At 36.0% G+C, this 24,795-nt stretch overlaps 1 protein-coding gene across 1 annotated transcript in view; it reads left to right on the forward strand.

Annotated features, from left to right (window-relative positions):
• LOC131065750 (protein IN CHLOROPLAST ATPASE BIOGENESIS, chloroplastic) overlaps nucleotides 1-24,795 on the forward strand; it is a 96,561-nt gene that overhangs the window by 49,144 nt on the left and 22,622 nt on the right. The window contains exons 3-6 of the mRNA XM_058000375.2: nucleotides 13,545-13,619; nucleotides 13,708-13,750; nucleotides 14,076-14,133; nucleotides 14,303-14,470. Coding sequence (XP_057856358.1) covers nucleotides 13,545-13,619; nucleotides 13,708-13,750; nucleotides 14,076-14,133; nucleotides 14,303-14,470 — 344 coding nt within the window. The remainder of the gene's footprint in view (nucleotides 1-13,544; nucleotides 13,620-13,707; nucleotides 13,751-14,075; nucleotides 14,134-14,302; nucleotides 14,471-24,795) is intronic.

Genomic DNA, 24,795 nt, shown 5'->3' on the forward strand with positions numbered 1-24,795 from the left:
GTTGTTGTCCCGGACTGTGCCGGATGTCTTGATCCTAAAGTATGTGATCATCTCATGATTGACTTCTTAAGTGATTGTCTCGGACTGAGCCGGATATCATGATATTGAGTTTATTGTCATGACAAGACTATATTAAATGTTGTCCCAAATTGTGTTGGAAGTCATGACATAATATGCTCCCAAGAAAATTATTTAGATCCACTCCTGCTAAGAGGGAGTGTTAAGATATAGCCCTCGTGAATCTAATTGATGGTAAATCGGTTATTATATATATATGGTTATTAAATCGATGCCTGAAAGTCATTATGGAGAGTGATATATTAACAGAGCATACAGTTCAGAAATTAAACATAAACAAACTAATTGTTATGAACGGTTGCCTCTGTAGGGGCATTGCCACGTATGGACATGTCCCTACGTAGGCAACCTTTCCTCTTGTATTTAAATCGGATTCAATGATGGAGACGAACTGCCATGTATGGACATGCCCCTACGTAGGCAACCTTTCCTCTTGTATTTAAATCGGATTCAATGATGGAGACGATCAATAACTCACGGCAATCAGTCTTCCAGAATCACTGTCATTATTCTTCGATCGATATTTCACAACAATGCTTCTACAGATTTCTAGTGGGATTGCTGTATTCAATCCATATATTGTTTTTCTTTGTTTTTGTAATGCAAACCTTAAGGAGGATGTTGGAAAAAATTAAGGGTTATGTTTTTAAGTAAGTCAATTTAGTGACTTAGGATAAGATTTAATAAATAATTAGTTGGGAAGTTGCATTGCCATAGGTTGGTTGACGGGAAACAAAGCCTTTATAAGTCAATTGTAATGTGAAATTAATTGGAATATCAATATATCATTTTCAATTTTGTTTTGCATATGCAACAATGATATGAAGTAATTTTTTATTTTTCTCTATCATTGTTAACATTTTGGAGGCTTGGTTAGTTTTTGTATACTAGTCAATCTCTACACCTTGCAAGGTGGCCACAAAAGGCTGTAGCCAAATTGCTTTATCATCTTGCCCATTTGTTGTCTAGATTTTTTCACATGTCTTATAGTGCCTAATGAGATTCTCTAACCAATAGCTTATCAATTTGGGCAAGTTTTCTTTTCTCCACTAGGGATTTACTATGACTTCATTTTGATGCAAACCTAGTTCCTAGAACCTGCTTGCTAAGGAGTTTTGATTCAGACAATCCAATGCTTTTCTCACACTCTCGAACATGTGGGAATCCTCAACTCATCTTGCGTTAGAGTTTTATACACTTGTTTTTCCTTCAAATTTTCTTCTATGCACCCTTGGCTTGGCTTCCTCTCCTTTGATTGACAATTCTCCGATGCCTCAAAGGTTACTCTCGTCTGCTTATGTGAAGGACTTTGACTTCTCCAAATTTCCATTGTCTAGAGAAGGTTGTCTTGACTTTTCAATTTGATCTATGAAATCAATCCACCCTTCGTCTTGGTAAGGGTAAATGTCTTACTATCTCTTGTCATTCCTTACTCATAAAGTTGTTTTTATTTTTCCTGATTGAGGTTTCTACTTCTGTTTGCACTCTGATTCTAACTACATTCTTGGGAAGGGCTTTGACTTGGAAAATGTACAGTTGTATTTTCCTCAAGTGTTTCTCTTAATCTTGTTCTTTGTTCCCTTTTCTCTATGATCCTTATAGATTGCTTGATCTCTTGTTTTTGACCACCTTGTGGTCACTTCTTGCCTTTATTGGGGTTCAAGTGCATGAATTTCTAAAATTTGACTCTATTCTTTTAAGGAAACAAGCCAAATGTTTTTCCTCTATTTGATAAAATGAATAGTTGAAATAATGAACATAATTAATAGTGCATACCAAATAGAGGATCAAGAATATATTTATATTCGCACAGAAATTTATTATATAAGACCAGAGATTGTTAGCCAAGGATCAAATTCAATTTGACTAGATCATACTACTTTCCTTGACAATGAAAAAGCTATTTAGAATACTTGACGATTGCCAAGAGGAACACAACCATCAACCAAATGACGCTTATAGCTACTCGAAGCCAACAAACAATTAATACATAGTGAGATAAACCCTATTATCAAAACATAATAATAGGCATTGTACACTAACTATAGTAAACTTAGTAAAATTAATTTATATTTATGCCCCATAAAATAAATCTAGGTAAACCTTGAAGCATCATCAATCATGGTTACAAAATACCAATGTAGCTGGGAGACATGTCTCCCCCCTTGAGACATGTCACGGAGATAGAGACACATCTCTGATTCTTTACGTGCTTCCTAAAGCACCATTTTCTGATTCTTTACATGTAGTCAAAGTTGTTATTGATGTTGCCCTTGTTTGTAAAGCAACAGGTATGATGGTGCAAAAAATGCACAAACATATATTTTGGACATTGAAGTGTGCATTCATTGAATAATGCAGTCAAAGATATTGGCAAGTTCTAGAGAATTTAGAGCTTAGAAAAGGGCAGAAAAATAAGATGTTCATATGTAATCATCACCACACACAAGCCATTTATTGAAATTTTGCCAAGGTGGAACTTCTGAAACCTGCTGATACATGGTTTGCATCTTATTTCATTCTTCTTGACCGCCTTTGTGAAGTCAAAGGAGCTTTGTGTTTCATAGTAGTTAGTGATGCATGGACAGCTTGGAGGCAATCTACATTAGATATTGTAGATGAGGTAATAGGTTTGGTCCTTGATGACCATTTTTGGGCTGATGTTAGATTTGTTTTGGACTTTATTAGGTCCATATGTAAGGTGATTAAATTTGCAAACTCAAACAAGCCATGTTTGTGAGAATTTTATGAAGAAATAGATTCCATGTTTGAAAGTCAAGAAAATAATAGATGCAAAAGATCTTTCTTTATATTCTTTGATAAAAGAAAAATTACATGGAAGATGGAACAAACTTAACACACCCCTTCATTTTGCTGCCTATGCCTTAAATTCTAGATGGCATAATTCACAAGAGACCAATAAGAGGGCTCCACATGAGGATTGAGAGGTAATGAAGGGATTTTGGCTGCAATAAAAAAGATTTATGGTCAAGGTGAGGATGCTTCAATTATGAGGAGTCAATTGAATCAGTTTTCATGTGGGCATGATGATTTTTTTTTAAGGGAAGCGTTATATGATATATGAGCAAAGAAAGACCCTATAGTGTGGTGGTGGAATGATGGAGGTGAAACCCCTGAATTGCAATCATTTGCATTAAGATTTCTCTCACAATTAGCTAGCTCTTCATCTTGTGAGACAAATTGGAGTACTTATGGTTTTATTCATTCACTAAAAAGGAACCAATTAGAGTCAAAGAAAGCAAATAACTTGGTGCACATTCATAGCTCACTTCGTCTTATCTCTCATGTTGAAACTGCATACATGGAGGTTCCTTCAGCAAAATAGGACCAAATTGCATAAGATGGAGAAGTTGCAACCATGGTGGATGAAGCGATTGAACCATATGGACTTAATGAATTACCCCCAGTTCTGCTACCATCAGAGGAACCTGAGTTTGAGAGTGATGATTCTCTAGAAAGCATCATAGCTAAGGACCTTGATATGGATGATCACAACATTCAAGAGTAGACTATATATTTCTGAATTTTGTTTTTTGTTTGCGTATCAACATCAAACTATCAATATTTTGAATTTCAATATAAATGATAATCTAATATGAAATATGTAGTATGGTTTTGAACTCTTTGACACAATGACATTTGAAATTTTGATTTGTGTATTGAAACTTTAAATTTAATGTTAAACTTTACCACTGTTCTTGTTTTCAAAATTGTGTCATGATATTTTTTGGAAATTATTGAATTATATTAAAAAAATTGGCACCTCCAAGTACCCTCGTCTCCTATTTTTGAAAATTAGCAGTACCAATATTGGTACCAGTCTTTGGAGTCTCCATGTATCCCCCATTTCCTGGTGACCTTGCAAAATGCCAAGATTTTTTAATACAACCAACATCCATAAGAATTTATACATCTATATAAATGATTTCTAATTTATTCTTTGGTTGATAATTTCCTAAAGAAGTGATGATTTGTTTTGTTTACCAAACACAACTCTAACAAAAACCATAATACTCATTGGTATAAGAAAAACCATCAACCAACTTTTTATTCATTATCATTTTTAATCCTTTTTCACTTATATGGCCTGATCTACGATGCTACAATACATATATTTTTAGATTTATCAGTTACACAAGTGGAATAGTAGTGTCGTCCAGCTTAAACAAGGACCCTATTCTTGATGCATTTGCTGCCACCATATTTCCTCTCACCAACCGACAACCAATCTTATCAAATGTTACATGCATTCCTGAATCATTCAACTTTGAAATTGTAGTTAAATTTCTTGCTAATCCAGGAATATGTAAAATGCCTGGGAAAATTTTTATCCTCCCATTGTTGGAACACAACTTTACCTTTCCCCATCCAACAATAGGATATGAATTATTTTCCCCAATGTATACCTCCCCATCACCATAATCTTGATATGAGAAGAACCATTCCTTATGAAGATTCACAGGGTATGAATATCTTGAGTCACCAACCAATATTTATCGGACATAATATTACAAGAAAGAAATACAGCTTCATCACTTGATTCAGAGGACTTTTCTGTAGAGGAATCCTATTGTTTATTTTTACTTCTGCACTCCTTCACATGCCCCATTTTATCACAATTTCAACACTTCACTTTGTTCATTTAGGAGTTTAAGATTGGTCTTGAGACTTAGACCTCTCTTTGGGCCCTTTTTGGTCTCCCTTAGATCCTCTTCTTTCTTTGGACCTTGCCCTAACATGAAGAGCATTCTTAAAACTATCCATAGTGGCCATTTTTCTCATTTTTTCTACCATCAAAGTTGCAACATGAGCATCCAACTCGGGATTTGTTAAGTTAGCACTAATAGCAAGAATTATTCTCTCCTCTGACATTCGTAATGAATATAGAAGCACAATACACGAATTGGATAGAGTCTACAAGACAAGACAAAGCCGAATTGTCCCCTGTGCTTTCTTATCCATCTTGTCTTAGTTGTCTTTGACAACATTGTCAGGCTGAAATTTCTTTGTTGACACTATCCATTGATCTCTTTTTTCTAAGAGATCCTCCATCATTAACTTCCACAATTCATGGTTAGTTCCATTGAGCTTCTCAATGTCTAACCACCATTTAGATGCAACCATGGCTTCCACACACAAATCTGCAAAACAAAACTACCAGAAACTCACCATAGACCAAAAACCCCTTACACCCATAGTGTCATAACCCCTTTTGGACATTGGATTATTGTGATTCAATAAATACGATAATTAAAACATTTATTAATTAACATTTAATAATATTGGAAAATCGTCTCATTTATGAGACTTCACAATTTTCCTCTAATATATAATTATTAATGTTTATTATTTGTTATGATTATTATTTATGTTATATATGATCATTATTTATTAATAACAAATAAAATTTAATATAAAATTTATATTGCTTAATATTAAATAATAATAATATAAGTAATATAAATAAATAATAATAATAAAATAAATACCCGGTGAGTGCATACGAGTAAAGATAACTAGGATACATGAACGATATGCCAAATTGATATCAACAAAGAAGAACAAGCGGTTATAAGACAGGTCATCAAATAAAGCTCAATCTATTAAGGTAATAATTAAAATCTATGTGCAGCAAGCTAATTCAATGATAATGACAAAGAACGACAAGGTTATGATAAGCATTGAGTATCATTGAAGTGGTATATTGATCTTAAACAATGATCGATAAATAGCAGTGATAATATTAAAAATGTTAAGTAAATAAATTAATAATATTAAATAGAAGACGTGGCTGTTAGAGGAAGCCATTCCATTGAAAAGACGTAACTCTTAAAACACTCAAAAGATGCAACCCTTTGATCTTGCAAGATATATCATATGGATCGATCCCATTCTCAAAGGACATCATGGGATATCTTATTTTCTTACTTCATCCTTTGAGGATACAGCCGTGTTTCTCTTAGACTTATATTTCCAGCCATACGTATCAGTAGTCATACATCACGACTGAGCAGTTCAGATCAGATCAGAATGGTTATATATATTTACAGTTTAGAAGAACGGAAGAAGGAAGAATCAATAAAGGTACCAAGAAATCGTTCCAATCATCCACTCTTCACAATAAAGAAGAAAGACATAGCAGGCACGATACTGAAGGTAGTCGATGAATGAGGGATCAGTGAAGAACAATAATTACGGTATACTCTTGTGTTAACAGCAATGGTAGTCCATATGAAAAGCGGTAGCCAAGCAATGGGAAATTAATAATCATAAATTATCGATGCTTAACATGGAAACGGTATACCTAGTAATGGTCAACCATATAATAACGCCGTAGTTTGAATTATAACAATATTGGCTAAACTAAGGGTACAAGTCGATTAAGCCTTATGGTTAAAGTGACGCGATGTCAACTAATGATCAACAGTCACCAATTAAAGGCAAATCTCAGATAGACCCGATGACAACCCAATTACCATCGATCATTAGTTTAGAGATTAATAATGATTAGTAAGTTTATGTAGGAAGCATTCACAAAGAGACATGAGGCATGTCTTAACACTCCAAACACAAAATATAAGAAGGCAACTCTTTCCATTTTAGTAGGGGAGTGGGAATTGGACTTCCTTTAGGATCGCTCTTTGGGAACCATTGCCGAAGGCACATAAGTGATTGCATAAGGAATATTAGCAATATCAAAGACAGCACCATCTTGATGCAAGCATATATCGCCAATACTAGAAACAGCAACCTATTACTATGGGGTGATATCATTGTATTCATAGTTGCATAAGTATATCGACACATTAAATATAGCAGAGACATAAGTGACAGTTTCTGCATACTTATTGAGAGTGAATCTGAAACAGAAATCCGCTCTACATTAGTCTAGCTGGAGGGAAAGATTATCAGCTTTACCAGAGATTTATTGCATAACCCATATCACTATATCAGAAAGATCATGTATCTCTGTATATATAGTGTTACAGACTGAAATATTATAACTTGGCATATTTCTAAGGATCATATCAGATACCATATCAATCCGCTATCCTATCCATATATTGCTCCTTTTGAATCGGTTGTATGTCATTTGCAAGGCAACATTAGCATCACCAAGGGAAGACATCTCTTGAAAACTGATAGTTGATATATAATTGTCCCCACTTTCCAGGTAGTTAAAAAAGGGACATTACACATAGGAACCAAGGATGGTCAAGATTTGATACCAAATGTTAGGAATAAAAGGTAAACTACTACAATATGAAATCTGAAAATTATGTGTGCAGATTTGAAATTAAGCTTGTTTACACATGAATTACCATCCATTTATGTGTCCTTGATGTGTTAAATACCATTAATGTATTTATGAATATAAATTAGCAACTAAAAGAAATCAGTTAACCACATAAAATCAACCCATTTCTTAATGTTTACATGAAGAAACCCTTGTGGGAAAAAAAATCCACAAGAAAGAGAGGCCAAGTATGTATTATCTTCATTGACCAATATTATAAAGTGATACCCTTCCTTCACTCCTTTGTCTTGTATCTTCAACACCTATATAACTGTGAATTCTCAACAAAGCAACCAAAACATGATGCATAACCACCATCCCAAGGATCCAATCTATAGAATTTTTGAAAGTAGGATATTAATAGGAGTTTCCAAAACAAGAGGCACACAAACCATGGTAAAACATGGCACCAAAATGCTCCTTGTAAAAACCAAATGTCCCACTCCTTGGAATTCCATCTCAAATGTGAAGAGTCATCCATTCAATAGTCACCTTTTCGCTCCTTTCTAAGTGCCCAATCTGGTGTAGCCAAAAGTCACTTGTATGGAATGCCAAGTCATCCTTCCCACCTTTCCAAATGCCTTACTTGAGGAGATTCCAATTCACCTATATAGAAGGCCACGTGTCACCTTTCACTTCTTTCCAAGCATCCAGCTTGAGATAATGAAGGCATTTAAAAAACTATAGCTGGAATATGTTTACTAATTATTTTTCGACCAACACCCTAGGGACCTACAGACACCTTCATAGGAATCTGTAGCAAATTAATTAACATAAGATTTACAACGTTGATGTTACCTTAATCCTAAGAATTTTTTTGACCACCTTGGGTAGCTATATCATATTAATCTCTATCAATTGTGGGCTCAAATCCTAAACTTGGTCTATGGTTTTCAATAGGTTGGCATGGCACTCCCAAAAATCATTTGCTTGAGGTTTGATACATTGGCTTCAAATACGCCTTTCATTAATTTTTCTATCTCTTGCCTTCTCTTGGTGGTTCAAATCTTTTTCTCTTCTTGCAAGGTCCTTAATTGATCCACTATCTTGTTCATTTCTTTCTAAGAGATACCACTACCCTAAGATGTAGGAGGGATAATAGATCCTAATTTTAATAATTGAATTTGATCCAAGTAGCCCTTTGACTTGGCTCTTTCTTCTCCAAGTTCTTTATTTAACTTGATGACATCCTGCAGCAATTGATCATAGTCCCTTTGTAGCTTCTTGGTGGTGGCTTCATTGAATTGTGTAGTACATACTACTAGAGAATCTGCCTTTTGTGCTTGATTGTCTCCCACTTTTGACAATTAATCGTTGAATTAGTCTTTGTGGGTCATCATACACTTGAGGCTTGCCATTACCTTGGGCAATTGCCCATATTGCTTGAGTCTCTAAAGAGAGGCAGTATTCAGAGTTTGAGTAAAATTTTCTTGCTTGTTCAGTTCTCTAGAGTATGTCACCAACCTCACTACTTCTCAAAGTGTCAAAAGCAATTGTACAGCCAAGATACCAACCTGGAAGCAACAAGAAGCTACTCCACCTTTCTAATCTCCTAGCCTGCTAAGAATATATCAACAATGTTTACTCCAAAAAATGAAGCACTCTTTGCAGTATTTGGATCATTTCTCATTATTTTACTGTTTTCAGTATAGTACAAAAATTTAAACACAGTTGTTTTGATAAAATTGTCACTAGAGATGAATCTTTCACATGCCTTATTTCTTACATCGTTTATTATATCATTAACATCGAAATCTCCTAATAGAGTAACAGCTTTGGGAGCAATAGCCTCAATTTTCCAAAATGCTTTGGGGAACCTAACAATATTCATGATGGGATCACTGGGGGAATAAACTCATCATTTCCCTCAGTTTCATCATAGGAAACAAGGGCCTGTGAAGGGATGAGATCTTTGTGCTGGCTTGTAGCAGGTCTAGTATGTTGTAGTTATGTAATGGAGCCTTCTACCATGGGAGTTTGGCTCCTAGATTGCTCTAGCTGAGAAAACCAACCTAATGCTATATTCTCGCCTCACCCATGGGTGCTAATAGGGTATCGAGAGCTACCATTCTTTGGGCAACAATCTCAATTGGCTTTACTTTGGGTGGCATCACATTGAGGGTGTCAACATGTTCCAGTCTGACCTGCATCCTCTCTATTGGGTCTTGGATTTCAGAATATGCTCCCTTAAAATCCGGATTGTTCTGTCTTCTTTGTTTTGCCGCCATTATTCTTGTCCACCTGTCTCTCCTTAAATCCTTCTTAGTTATATTCTTGCAGCTTTTGATGAGGTCTTCTCCTTTATGCTATTGTTGTTCATATCCAACCCTACCAACTTGTTTCCTCAACATATTGATAAAGCCCTCAGGATCATAGGGTCTAGCTTTACCCAACTTCATTATATTTGTAAATGGTATCTCCTAGCTTGTCATAACCTTCTTTCCCTAAAACATCATAATCAAAATACTTAGCATGAGGGGGAAATATGCCCCTCCTATTTTGAATCATGAAATGTTTATAATTCATCTGCCACAGCTTCTAAAAAGACAATCCTTGCTGGTACCCAAATTAGCAATTTGTGTGGCGTGATGGCTTCAAATGCCAGTAACCCCCATTATGGCTTTTTGTTGGATTTTGTTTGAAGTCAAGGGGCCTGAAAAATTCAAGAAAAATCTTGTGGCAACTTGAGCCTTTCAAACCATGGCCTCCTCAAAATTGGGATAACTAAATAGTCTTCAAATATAAAAAAAAGGCCATTAGGATTATGTGTGTTGAGATGGGCAGTCCATGATGAGACAAACCCTATTGTTTCCTTTTGGAGTTCTCCTGGGACTAATCCTGCCCCTAATTTCCTATTGTCCTTACCAGATAGCACATGCAAATACATGTGGCACAATAGGGATTACCACCTAAGAGACTTTTTCCTTACCTGCTTCACTTTCTCCAATCCTTCATGCATATGTTTTTCTAGGAAATCACCACAATCATAGAATGTTTTTATGTAACAAATTTACTTTAACGGAAAAACAACAAACTTAAATAACATTCTATTGAAAGATTTACAACTAACATTCAATTTCAGCTGAAAAGAAATAATTAATCAACTTAATTAACTAACTTAACTACCAACTAACTAAACACTTTCATCAAAATGGAAACTAATTGTCACTTAAATATTATTTTATTTCAACTGTAAAGAAAGAGAAGGGTTTAGAGATTACATAGAAACGAACTTCCTGCTGTTAACAGATGCATATCTCGGTATAACATGGAAGAGGGAGAGCATCATCAAGGGATTTTCTGCCCAACCATGGACATAAGTCCCTTGTGCCTCTTCCTACTGGAAGGGCTCGACCCTTCACGAGGGTACCGGAATAAGGATAGATCAATACCATTAAGCCATCTGAGCCTGGTGTTTAGAATCTACACAGACTAGCTGGTCATACTCTATAGGTACCCCCTAACTGGTATGACACTCAGGGTAGTGGTGTATTTGGTTCTTGTGAATTGACGATTGCAAGCTAACTGCCGTGCCACCTTGGCCAAGGATTCTCAATATAAGCACAATAATGTGTTGTCGACTTTCACCACCCTTACTCGGCTAAACAGTCTGGAATGCAACTGACTCACTCTCACATAAGAATTAAGGTTTATTAAACCCCAAGGAAAAAAACTGACTAGTTTCACATTCACAAGACATCTACAGACGATCTTACAGACCTACAAAGGAACTTGTTATATCATCCAGCCCACTGCTGACTTCAGGTTTATCATAGCCCAACATCTTCAGGGCAACAAAAAACTCTACCCTACTCAGATTGTTTAATCGGACCAGGTTTAACATTTCAGGTTGACAGGACAAGATGAATCAAAGGTACATAAGATGGAATATTGTCCTCCTTTCTGACCTACTGTCTCATGCAAGAACAAGAGCCAATATATAGTTCAAGGATCAATTCCCTTGCCACTCGATATATTATTTGGAGGCTTATTTGAATTCATACAGTCATATCAAAAACAATAACAAATGTTACAGACTTAACTATTGAGCCACAAGTATTCCTTTAATTACTGACCAATAAAATGATTATAGAAATTCTATATGTCCACATCGATATATCATGGAATAGGTATGTAGCGGATTTTAGATTTCCTTATTGCAACTTAACTTAAAGCATGCACGCCATTATCAAGACGTAAACAAGAACAGAGATAATAATTTCATTCAAATTCCAAGTACTAGTATTAGCAATAAAGAGTTATTTCGACTTATGATTTACTCTTAATAGAAACAAGGTAGACATAGACTCTTGCCTGGCAAATGATGCTCCTGTACATTAGTGTCTGCTTGAAGTTCTTGACAGGGAACGATTCAGATTGCAAGACTACAAGCAAACAATGGTGCGCTCCTAGAGTGAAATCCCGCAATGCTATCTAGCCAGGAACTACGGATAGCTCTTCCTTCTTCCCCCCAAAAAACTAGAACTATGTGCGATGGATATCAATACTGAAATTGCCGAAAACTCTCTACAGAAAATGCTTCTTTCCCAACAAAATCATAACATCTTCACTCAGCTTAGAAAAGACTATAAGTAATGGAAAACATTGTGGAAGCTACCAGCCAAGAAAGGAAGCACGAGTGCAAGAAACGGACATGACAGCACGCACAAAGGTCGTAACGCAGTGTTGCGGAAAAAGGAGTTACACCTTACACAAAGCCACTCAGAAAATAAACGCCCCCAATGACGGTAATAATTCAATTAAAGACGACCGACGACCATCCTCGAAATAAAACGCATCATTATTATATTTATTAACTCTGAATATATTTACTTATGAGCAAATAGGTGTTTAAACGTAAATATGTATTATTAGATAAATAAGCACCACAATGGATAAGGCAATCTGTGAAATCATCAAATAAGGGAGAAACTAAAGACAACATAACTCCGATATAAACCCCACGCAGGGAAAATCCTAAGCAACGAGAGAAAGCTAACCAACAGCTGACAAACAAGGACGAGATGACCAATCCTTTACCAAGGCGGCAGCCGACTAGGTACTCAACTATTTCCCAGCTCAGGGTTCAATGATAATCTATCTTTTCCAAAGTCTGCACTCCTCTCCTTGATGATACTCTCTCTCCCTCCTGAGGGTGTCATGAATCCTGCATCCACTTGGATACATGAAAACCAGTTAGTCACATCTTGACCATATTAACGGATTTCATAAAATATTGATAGCAAAATAACTTCATCATTCGCTTTCCAATCATTAAGAATTTCCATCCATAGTAAAAGCAAAAAGCAATATCATTGATTAGCTAAACACAAAAGTATAATAAGCATTTTTCCAAAGTCAGGAAAGAGGGATGTATTATTTTAGCTTGTAATGTTGGATGTGTGAAGCCAATGCCATAGCTCACTTTGGAACCATTGGTTGTACATCAACTCCTATGACTTGACAAATGCTCATATATGTCTCCTTGAAGTAATTTTGGAAATTTTCCATACTAGAGGATCAGTTTTATCATCAGGGATTGGCCCCAATTTCTTGTCGTCTTCTTTTACTCTACAATGTGGCATTGGCAGCTATTATACCCTGTAGCTTGTCTTATGCTTGCTATATTATATGGCTTGTACTGCCATGTCTAATATAGCCTTTGCCCTGGGGTCCAAATGGAACATTTCTTGGAATAATTCTTTTGTTTATAGTGAATAGCTTATTTCCTTGTGCATCCATGAGATTTAAGGATTTTGCATTTTGGCAGTCCATTTTGTACATTTGGAATTGTACTGATATTTTGTAGCTTATATGTCAGTATTCCAGATATATTCTTATTGCTGTTTACTATTAAACCAAATAAAAATTATGTTAATATTCTCTGGTTGTCTTTTCATTGTGGAAATAAAAATTGTGAATTCTTAGTGATTAAGACTGAAATATTAATATAACTGAAGTACATTTATTGCAGCTTGTAATAGTTCATGCACAATACATAAATTCAATGTGTCAGTTTGAATCTCTCTAGTACTATTTGAATTTGAATCTTTCTTGCGCATGGCAGTATGCAGTTGCCTTTTGTTTCAAAAAGGTTTCAAACTTTCTATCCAAGTGCTTGCTAAAGCACTGTTCTTGTGATTTACAGGAGAAAAACTTGTCTCTCCAAGTGCTAGACATGGGATAATTCCTCTTGCAATACCACTCTCAGAAGATCAATCAGGTTATTGTTCGTGAGATTTTGTTTTTATCCGTGTGTAAATATTGTTAGCTTCATTTTCTTCATCTTATTCCCTTGTTACCTTCAATAGGTGCTTTCACAGCTCTGCTAAGGTGGCCAACAAGTCCAGATGGGTAAGATATCTTTATATTGTCATCTTTGCTTCATTTGCAGATTACCTTGTCAAAATAAAAAATAAGAGTTCTTAGAAATCTCAGTGCATGTTTCTCACTGATGCAGGTGAAAAGATGAGATTGTCTTTCATGCTTATTAATTTTACTTCATTTAACATGCTTCTTAATTATGTGCAATTGAAATTTCTGAGTCATTGTTCTCTTTAAGATAACATAAACAGCATCACCTCTCTCTTGTTGCATAGAGTCCTCATAAATAGCAAGTCTTTGAAGTACTATTTTGATACTAAAGCTTGCTACCGACACTGATTAGTGCTACTTACAGGATGGAAATGCCAGTTGTCCAAGTTCAGAAGCATGGCGTGTTACTTTTAGCTATGAGTGTAAGCTACTGATTCTAATTGAAAATGAAGCTCTTGAAGTCCTGCAAGTGAGTGGATGAATTATGTTTTGATGTTGCATTACATTCAGATCTCTGCTTGGGAGTCCAATGATATTACGGTTATGTTAACCCACTTTTAAGCATTGATAATGTTTCTTGATAATTTGCAGGTAGATCAATACATTCATAGAATTCTGGTGGAAGAAGATAGCAACTGTCACAACAACACAACAGAAAGCCTGTACACTGCTTCAGGAAATGTGGGCAAGAAATTATATAAAAAGGGTGACTTTGCTGAATCCAAAATTGAAAATATCAATGTTTATCTGATGAAGAAGGTTAGTACAGTTTATTTTGATGCTTAAGTGATTCAATATTTGTGCTCTGCTCCAAGTCACAGGACCTGTTTTAAACTCATGATAATCATTTAAACATGATTTTCAATGGATGCTGTCTGGTTCATAAAGAATCTTAGCATCATTTCCAATGAACACTCGTGTGCCCTGTGACTTCACTTACAAGAATTAAAGAAAAACTCATAAAATCATTGTAATATCATTCTTAACAGCATGCTTTTATATTTAAAGAATGTTAGCTTTATTTCCAGTGAACCCTCATGCACCCTATGACTTGGTAATAAGAATTAAAGACACAAAATCTCATACACAAATTAAAAAAGAACTCAATTATTCAATATGAAAGATAAATTATATACAGTAGAGTCTTGGCTCCATTGCCTAGAAGGCTATGCCTAGGCCCTATAATGATACACTCTCAAACAATTCATTATTCAATGCTACACACAGAGAGACTACTATATTTCTTCTTCCCAAAGTCTAATAAAACTCTAATGTGCACTCAACTAACCTAATTAATAGACATGCTAAGAACATCCCTATATGAGAATTATAATTATTCATTAATTCAAACCCTAATACGTCAAAGATATAATTCCAACGACCTCCTTAGAAAGTGTAGGAAATATAAACTTGGGATTGGTACACAGTCTGTAATTTACAAAGAGGAGATTCACTTCTCTCCAATCTTTCTTGACCTTTTGGCTACGATCAAGTGACGTATTTGGTCTTATCATTTTAAGAGATGAGATGAGCTAAGAAGGGAGATGAACTCTGCTAGGTTTTTAGTTTTGATTGTCTGATTTGTGGTTTATGATGGTATTCTTTTGAAAATTATTTTTGTAGAAGGGCCTTAAATTGTTTGTATCCTAGTGAGTGAAAAGGAGGGTATTATCATTCCCTATTGGACCCTTCTTCAGAAAAATGGTGTTTGGATCTATAGCTGCATTTCTGGAAATGATACATGGCAGAGGAAGGAAGACAAAAATCTGTTATTGTTAGAATTAATGACAGTCCCAAAGACACTGAGAAGGGGGGGTGAATCAGTGTCTAACCGGTTAACAGAATATTTATACTTATTAAGAATTTTGCATCTCAAAACAGTGTACCCGTAAATAAGAATTAATGCAGCAAATAAGAATAATAAAGACAGCATAGAGAACACACCATAACACAAGATATTTAATGAGGAAACCCGGTGTGGGAAAAACCTCAGTGGGATTTGTGACCCACAATATTCACTCACTGGCCAATGAATAAATATTACTTACAATGAGGGGTCTGCACATGCAGGGAGGCCAACTTCCTAGAGCTCATTGCCCAACTACAAAATAGAAGTTTCACTGACTTACAAAATGGATTATCAAAATCCAATACAATGTATTGCTTCAAATCAGCATCAACTATGCTAGGTTCAGTACCGGTTTAAGCTCAGTCTATAACCAAAACCTTCGCTGTCAACTATATCACCTTATACAAAATTGCCTTATACTTCTCATCTATCCTCTACACAAAAAGACCTATAAGATCTCATACATATATGAGTCTTTTATAATATGCCATGTCAGCTTTTACAAGAGATAATTTCATTATAAAACAATAAACAAAAATTTATTCCATGTCGGCTTGAGTGCCGGTATGCATTGTTGCCATTGCCGGTGAAGTGCCTGCCGGTGTATGTAGAAGTCTATTGCCAGTGCCGGTAACTGTCGATTGGTTGCCAGATGATTGCCAGTTGGTTGCCATCAATGACAACATCAACTATTCTCATAAGAGTGTAGAATGCCAACAATCTCCCCCTTTGGCATTGATGGCAACACTCATGAGAAAAATCGAAAAACTGTTTCCAAAAACTGAAGTCCAAAAAGTTTCCAAAAAGATGTGCTCCCCCTGAGCAAGTGATGTCCTATTTATAAGTATTTTTCTCTCCACTACTCCCCCTTTGACATCAATGACAAAGGTTGTCAAAAATAGTCAAACGAGTGCAAAAATTTCACCTCAAGGTCTGTAACCGGTTGGTTACAATCTGAAAAATATCTGCCAAAACTAGATTTAGACTTTGCATAAACCTTTTGCTGTCATTCAAGGTTGCCTCAGTCTGTTGGATCGTGCCGGTGAGATAGTGCATGTGTTCTTCTGATGATCACTCTCTTGGAAGTAATGCCTTAGAGATTTCAATTCTCTGAGAGATAAGATTGTCCAACTTAGGACCAAGTTTATTTTTAAGTTCCCGAGCATTTGACCTTATCCTTGCCTTCTCTTTCTCAAGTTTCTCTAATTTCTCCTCAAAAACTGTCATTTCCTGCTCAAAAACTGATATATGTCCGGATGAACCAATTATATTATCAGCTATGTTATCGATTTCTTTCTGTGTTTTACTGATCTCCTTATCTATGTCCTCTATCAAAAGGTGAGGTTTGCATGTTTCCCTATATAGCTCTTTGTACTCCAAAATTGTAGAGTTAAGTACCGGTAATAATGTATTCAAGTGTTCTGTACACTTCTTTATAGTGTCTTCAAAGAATTTGTTTTTCTCCTTTTCAATTTTCTCCTTGATTGTGTCCTCATTCACCTTGTCAACAGTTATTACATTATCGGCAATAAATTTGGACAATGTGTCCAATTTACCTAAAGAATCCTTAATATGATCTATGTTACAATTTGGTGCAATCAATTTAAGAATAGGTAAGGTGTTATCAATTGCCTTGTAGGCCAATGCATTGCAATCCGTTATCTTCTTGATTGAATCCAAAAGTACCTTTGTAACATTGGTAGGTCTGAATTCACCTATAGATGTGCCGGATGTCTGACCAATTATCTTTATTACCTCTTTGCTTCCATCAGGTGTATCCATTTTGCTTGCATTTTCCTCTGGTGGATCAGTCTGGGTTTGCATCACAACCTGCAAAGGTTTCTCAGACTGTTTTAATGTCTCTGTGATTGCCTGTTTCTCTGTTTCTGTGTGTACCTCTGCCTCAGTTTGTTTCTTTGCCTGTTTTTCTGTCTCCGGTGGCCTTGTGCCAGTATCTTTATCTTCAGTAGGTTTTTCAGTTTCTGATGGTTGCTCTGTTTGGGTTGGGATCTCAGCTTCAACAGTTTCTATCGGTTTCTCTGCCATGTGCTACTGTCAACATTGTCTGCCTTAACCTCTGAATTATCCTTATCCACGATAATGTTTACTTCTTGAGTATCCACATTCATTGTAAAAAGTATCTCTAATTCAGGATTAGTATCATCATGTGTAATACCTTCAGTGTTAATAACCGATGGATCTTTTAAGTGTATCGGTGCAGTATCCAAAGGTGGCGGTAGATTGTCAGTAATCTTAATGTTTGGAACTCCACCAATTTTTCCTTTTCCACAAAAAATATATCCCAATTATCTGCAGTCTCATCTGCAATCTCTTTCACTCTTCCTGCCATTAAGCTCACTTGCCGGTGCCCACTGGCAAAAACGGATCGGTTAGCCTCAGAAATAAGTTCATCAATTTCTTCTCTTGATTTAACAGGATGTACAGCTAGAAGTTTTTCAATTTTCAGTTTCTTATCCAGCTCCATTACTGCAATCCTTTTTGCTTCCAATCTTCTATAAAGTTCATTTGGTAAATCATCCACAACTTCAATCAGAACCTTCTTATATATGTCCAAATGTAAAATAATGCTGTTCTCAATACTCTCCCTGTCAGAGTCATTAAATGTATTATACAGTTTGTGCACATTAGCCAAATTGCCGTCATCAGTTATTTCATTTAATAAATCATTCAAAGAAGGGGTAACCGGTTGCTGTTTCTTCTTTGGTGTTAGTTTCTTAGGCGGTCCCCTTACTGCTTGCTGTTTCTTTCTCAAAGTCCTTGTTCTCTTAGGTGAAGGAGAGGGTACCGGTGAAGGTTTTATCTTCCTCCTTTCAACTCTTTTAAATTCCGCTGCCTTATCACTGCCAGTTCCAGAAGATGTGTCAACTGGTGAAATATGTGACTCCGGTTGAAGTCCTTCAAGCTCACTAGCTGATATGCCACTAATGTTCATGACATTTTCTTTACTTTCTTAGAAGCATCTCTAATGTATTTTTCTCTTTTCTTTCTTTTCTTCAACAGATTTACATTACTCTCAATGGTCTCAGCACTACCAAAGACCTTTTCTGATGGTTCTCTCGGTGCATCCAGTAAAGCTTTGGCATATGTCTCCAGAATAGTAAGATCTACTTCATATCCCATCTCAGTGACCCAAATAGTCCTAGGGAGTACTGCCTCCATCCATGTCTCATCTCTTTTGATAACAAAACAAATTTCTTTGTCATATTTATCTACTACACTCTGTGGTAACTTTTCTCTAGCTCGCATCTTAGCTTGGAAAGTTTTAAAGTAATCTGTTATGTTGTTGTCTTTAGCAGTTCCCATGCCGGTAAAAGCTTCCTGTAGTTGTTTTCCTACCGGTATATCATAACCAAAGTCTTTCGGTCCTGTACCGAGGATCTCTTTAACAAAGTACAACATCAAACATACCAACAGATTTCCAAAACAAAATGTGCCTTTCTTGTCTCCCTTAATCTTTTTCAAATTGTCAATAAGCTCATCTTTTAACCATTCACACACATCTATCATTGAATTGTTGTTTACCATCTCATAAGCACTGTGTATACAGAGACTAGAAACAAAATTTAGCCTGTTAGCATGTGTGGCCTTGTATCCTAGCACCATACTTACAAATCTCACATTGATGTCCTTAATATAATTTACTCTAAGTGATCTATTGTCAGATGTTGCTCCGGTTAGGCTTATCACCTTGTTGTTGGGAATCTTCTTTGTCTTATCAGGTCTACTACTGGTTGAGGGTAAACCAGCAACTGCCCTAATTGCTTGTCGGGTTATCTTGCAAACAAAATCCAACCATAAGAATTCTCCATGTGCTCTACTCAATACAATCCTTACCACTTCCTCTGGAAATTGAGGGATATTCAGTATCTCAACAAAACCTAAAGTTTCCACAATCTTGTGTTCGGGTTTAACAATACCATGTTCATCACAAATGACCTTTTTAAATATTTTCATTAATTCCTCAGAACCTAGATCTTCTATATTGCAATGTATATAAATCCTAGGGTCTTCTACAAATGCTACATCTTTAGGAATTTTCGAAAATGCCCCAACAGAGTCATCTTGTTTAGCAATTTCGGGAATTATCTTGAAAACGGGCCTAGGGCGTTTCACATTTTCCACAATGGTAGGGCTCGGAATAAATTCAGGAACAGAAGAAGAGGCCATTGAAAAATACCTTTTACTGCCTGAAAATATTCTGAATGTCTGAAGAAATCACTTCGCACCTTCGCCTTAAATGCCTTCGCTCAGTTTTCGCGCTTTCTGATAATTTGAATGTTCGGTGAGTCGAAAATGAGGGAAATTAGTTGATTTATAATGACATATCTTCCACCAACCGCATTAAATGCTCGTCGGTTAAGTGAAAACTTAACACATTTGCCGGTAAAGAAGAAATCTATCTTCTCACCATCAACCGAGGGTAATCTGCATGATTTTCAACTTGCTGCAATACCCCCAAAGGGTTACTTCTCAGTTGGATGAAGAATCTCCTGCCGGTGGAGGATTACTCTGTTCTACCGGTGCAGAGACAGTTTCATCAACTTTCTGATCTCTCTTCTTAATCCATTGTTTTGAAAATTCTTGCTTTACCTCATCTACCTTTTCTTTGCCTTTCAAACTGGATCCTTTATTGTTTGCCGGTGAAGTCTTGCTTCTACAAAATTTAGCAATATGTCCAATTTTGTTACAGGCATAACAAGTCACATTATTTCTCTGAATAGCCTTTCCATATCCTTCGCCGGTTTGTGTTCTGCATTGATTAGATAAATGTCCATATCTTCCACAAACATAAAATTTCACATTCATTCTACAATTTTCTGAATTATGACCAACTTTGTTGCATTTGGAACATTGACCGGTGGGTGAGTTTGTATTCTGATTATTTCTAAATCTACACTGATTTGCTCTATGACCATATTTGTTGCAATTGAAACATTTACCATTAAACTTATAAGCATTAGGTTGTCTTATCGGTTTGTTCTGATCTAGATTGTTTGCAGTACCGAAACTTTCTCCAACTTCAAATGCAAGTCCATTAGTATCTCCATTAGGTTTCTGACTTTTCAGCATGTCATCAAGCTCCTCTGAACTTTCTTGAATTTGTCTTTGTGTTTATTTGCAATAGCCAACTCATTTTCCAGAATTCCCATTTGTCTCACAAGCTCAGTTTTATCATGTTGCATGTGAATTAGATCTGTCTTCAACATATCATTTTCATGACTAAGTCTTAGATTTTCATTTCTAGCATCATTGAGTCTCCTAGTCAGGTCTTCTTCTGTCTTCAATATCTTTGCATAACCTCATAGTCATATCTTGCATTTCATTCTTCATATTATTGTTTTCTTGTCTCAATTTGTTTGCAATATCTCTAAGAGTTTCTTTTTCATCATCATCTTTCTGCATCTTCTCATGAAGTTCTTTTATTTTATTTTGTGCTATAGCAAAGTTCTCCTGAAGTCCTTTAATGAATTCTTGTGCAGTCCTTAGATCATCTTCAAGTTTGATATTCTTCAATTTCTCTGCATCATAATCTACAAGAGCTCCTTCCAACTGTTTTCTTAAGTTCTCCATCTGTACCGGTGTCAGAATCTTTCTCAAGCTGTTAGGCTTTTGAAAATAGAGGACCAGACTCTGATACCAATTGTTAGAATCAATGACAGTCCCAAAGACACTGAGAGGGGGGGTGAATCAATGTCTAACCGGTTAACAAAATATTTATACTTATTAAGAATTTTGCATCTCAAAACAGTGTACCGGTAAATAAGAATTAATGCAGCAAATAAGAATAACAGAGACAGCATAGAGAACACACCATAACACAAGATATTTAATGAGGAAACCCGATGTGGGTAAAACCTCGGTGGGATTTGTGACCCACAATATTCACTCATTGGCCAATGAATAAATATTACTTACAATGAGGGGCCTGCACATGCAGGGAGGCCAACAATCTAGAGCTCACTACCGAGCTATAAATTAGAAGTCTCATTGACTTACAAAATGGATTATCAAAATCTAATACAATGTACTGCTTCAAATCAACATCAACTATGCCAGGTTCAGTACCGGTTTAAGCTCAGTCTATAACCAAAACCTTCGCTGTCAACTATATCACCTTATACAAAATTGCCTTATACTTCTCATCTATCCTCTACACAAAAAGACCTATAAGATCTCATACATATATGAGTCTTTTACAATATGCCATGTCGGCTTTTACAAGAGATAATTTCATTATAAAACAATAATCAAAAGTTTATTCCATGTCGGCTTGAGTGCCGATATGCATTGTTGCCGCTGCCGGTGAAGTGCCTGCCGGTGTATATAGAAGTCTATTGCCGGTGCCGATAACTGCCGGTTGGTTGCTAGATGATTGCCAGTTGGTTGCCATCAATGACAACATCAACTATTCTCATAAGAGTGTAAAATGCCAACAATTATAACAAAAAAATTGAGAAATCCATAGATGGAGGCTTTGATGGAAACCCCCTAGAGGAAGATGGGAAAAGAGCAGTATGAAGGAATCTCAAAACACTAAAAAGGCATTAGATAATGGTCCAAAGAAAACAGGGAGATATTATACCCTTGACAAGATACAAGAAGAGTCTTGTGAATCTGGCACTAGGAATCCATATTCGGGGTGTAGACACATAAAATTTTTCATTAAAATGTCCTCTTAATTAATCTTAATTTTTCCTACATCATCAAGTGGGTCCATTATAATATTCATTTCTCATTCTCCGTTATATTATTCACTAGCGCTTGCACCAATACAAAGGTGCAATGATTAGCTGATTGTAAAATATGCTTTAATTATTATCATTATGTTGGAGAGTATAAATTTAGCATGTGAAAGCTGTATTTATTAATCATTTCATATCCAATTGACATAAATAAACTTGTAAAGATTTAGATGTCTAAAATTATGAACAAATATAATTATAGAGATATGTAATCATTCATCCAATATTCTATAATTCTGACATATAACTTTTATTTTATTTTACAATGATCGTTGTTGTAGTTTTGTTTCTTCTTGCTTCCTAATGATTGTATATGGGTTGTTCTGCATTTTACAATATCTTTCAAAGGAGAATCCAACGTCTATACGAAGACCGTCTAACGTTTTAACTCTGGATATGGCTGTAAATGTCAAGCCTTGCCTTTCAGTAGCTCTTATATCAATTGTTGTCTTCTGGAGTGTTAAGCCTTGAGATTTGTGGACTGTTATAGCCCATGCCATCTTAAGCGGGATTTGTCTTCTGTTTCCCAGTGATATTGGAGTTAATGGTACAAGTTTTGGATATGTCGGATTCCATGATGGCCCAGTATAGTTATTAATTCTTGTTATTACATATGCTGGAATATTTGGTGGCTTGGAGCTATATTCATACACAATGTCGACTACTTCGCCTAGAGCCCCATTCACGAGGCCTGCTTTGGTCCATATATTGGTTGTTAGTATTATTTGTTGGCCTTTACATAATAGAATTTGCTTTTCAAGTTGTTCATCCTCAGATTCACCATTTGGCCGACTTCGAACATTTGCAGCTTTGCTAATTGCAACTGGAGTTATGGCTCTTTACCATGTCGTTTGTAGCAAATAGATGTATTGATTTGTTAAATTCTTCATTCTGAATGGGTATAAGCTCCTTGCTTGTGCGTGTCATCAACAATTGCCAATCATCCTGTTCTGGTTGTGCATTTCGTATGTTGGTAAGGATTTGTCTGAATCTTGCTTGCGCTGGTTCTATACCCTGTTGGCGGAACACTGTTTGTAAGGTTACTATTGTTGTAAATAGGTTCCATAGTGCTATGGCACTTGAGCATGAAGCATAGATAGGCTTGTCCATTACAGGTGGTAATTGTGTAAGGTCTCCAATCAAAATTATGGATATCTCTCCAAATGGTAAATGTTGTCTATTTGGGAAAGCTTCACGTAGCCTCGTGTCTATTCGTAGAAGTAGTTTTGGTCCTATGAAGCTCATCTCATCAATGAGAATGTATCGTACATATCTCATGTCTTCTTGGAGCACGATCAACGCTTGGCCTTGCAATGGGTGCATATCTTTAATAGGAATTTTCAGTGCTGAGTGTATTGTTGTTGCATTTATGTTAAATGCAGCTATTCCTGTTGGAGCCAGTGTAAGGATTTGATGCCTATAAGGAGTGTCTCCTTGAAGTGCATTCCTTATACAACTGATCAGATAAGATTTCCCTGTGCCTGCTGTTCCCTGTATAATCATATATAATGCTCCATTCGTAACGCTATTACTATGATTCATGATTATTGCCAATGCTTGCTTTTGTTCTACTGATAAGGTCTTTTCTGGTACTTTGTCAACAAATGGTATAGGTTCATTTGGGCAATGGTTTTTTGCCATGGCTATGAATTGTAATGCCATATCATGTAGCTCATTCGGCACAGTTTTTTCATCCCATTTGTAATTACGATCAAACTCACGCCTTCCAAGCATTTCATTTTCATCTATGTCCATATGACCTGTTATTCCCATTCATTAGAGTAATTCCCATTCTTGCATTTCCATTACACTTTCTGTGTCTATATTATTCTCACTGTCTTCTTCTTCTTCAGTATTCGGTTCCTGTTCGGTGGTACGATTTACATGCCATACACTATACCTATTTTCATTCATTTGATTCCAATTTGCGATTATTGTCTCACGGTCAAGGCCTATCTCTTGTTTTATGTTTCGAAAGTGCTTATATAGAAGTAACTCACTCCAGCAAAAATTTTCAAAGATTTTTGAATCTTGTTTTGGAATGCTATAGAATTTCGGGAAAACATTCACAATGGCTTTTATTGTTCTTTGTTTCCATTTGGAACCTTTACGAGTTGCTGCATAGGAGTAAGATCTTGCAGATTCTAATAGTGATGTACTTTCCATTTCTACTGGGCGTTCTATATAAGAATCCAGGCAACTAAGTTCCAATCTTTTTTCATTCCCTTTTGTTCTTATTCGGTGTAGCACTTTTCGACCAACATTCAAGGTTGTGAAAGTTCTGTTGCACACAAGGGGCAATTTCTGTAGCATGTGGCATGTTTTTTGTGCACCAATATCGCGTTCAACTAGAAGTTTTGTCATGAATTTCCTATATGCAGTTACCGCAGCATCTCCTGTCCGTTGGCTCGTGGATATTCTTGTTAGCATATCTTTGCAACTCTCTGAAGCCCTTTCTGCTTTTGATGCAT

This window comes from Cryptomeria japonica, chromosome 7, assembly GCF_030272615.1.
Source record: "Cryptomeria japonica chromosome 7, Sugi_1.0, whole genome shotgun sequence".
NCBI classification, from domain to species: Eukaryota; Viridiplantae; Streptophyta; class Pinopsida; order Cupressales; family Cupressaceae; genus Cryptomeria; species Cryptomeria japonica.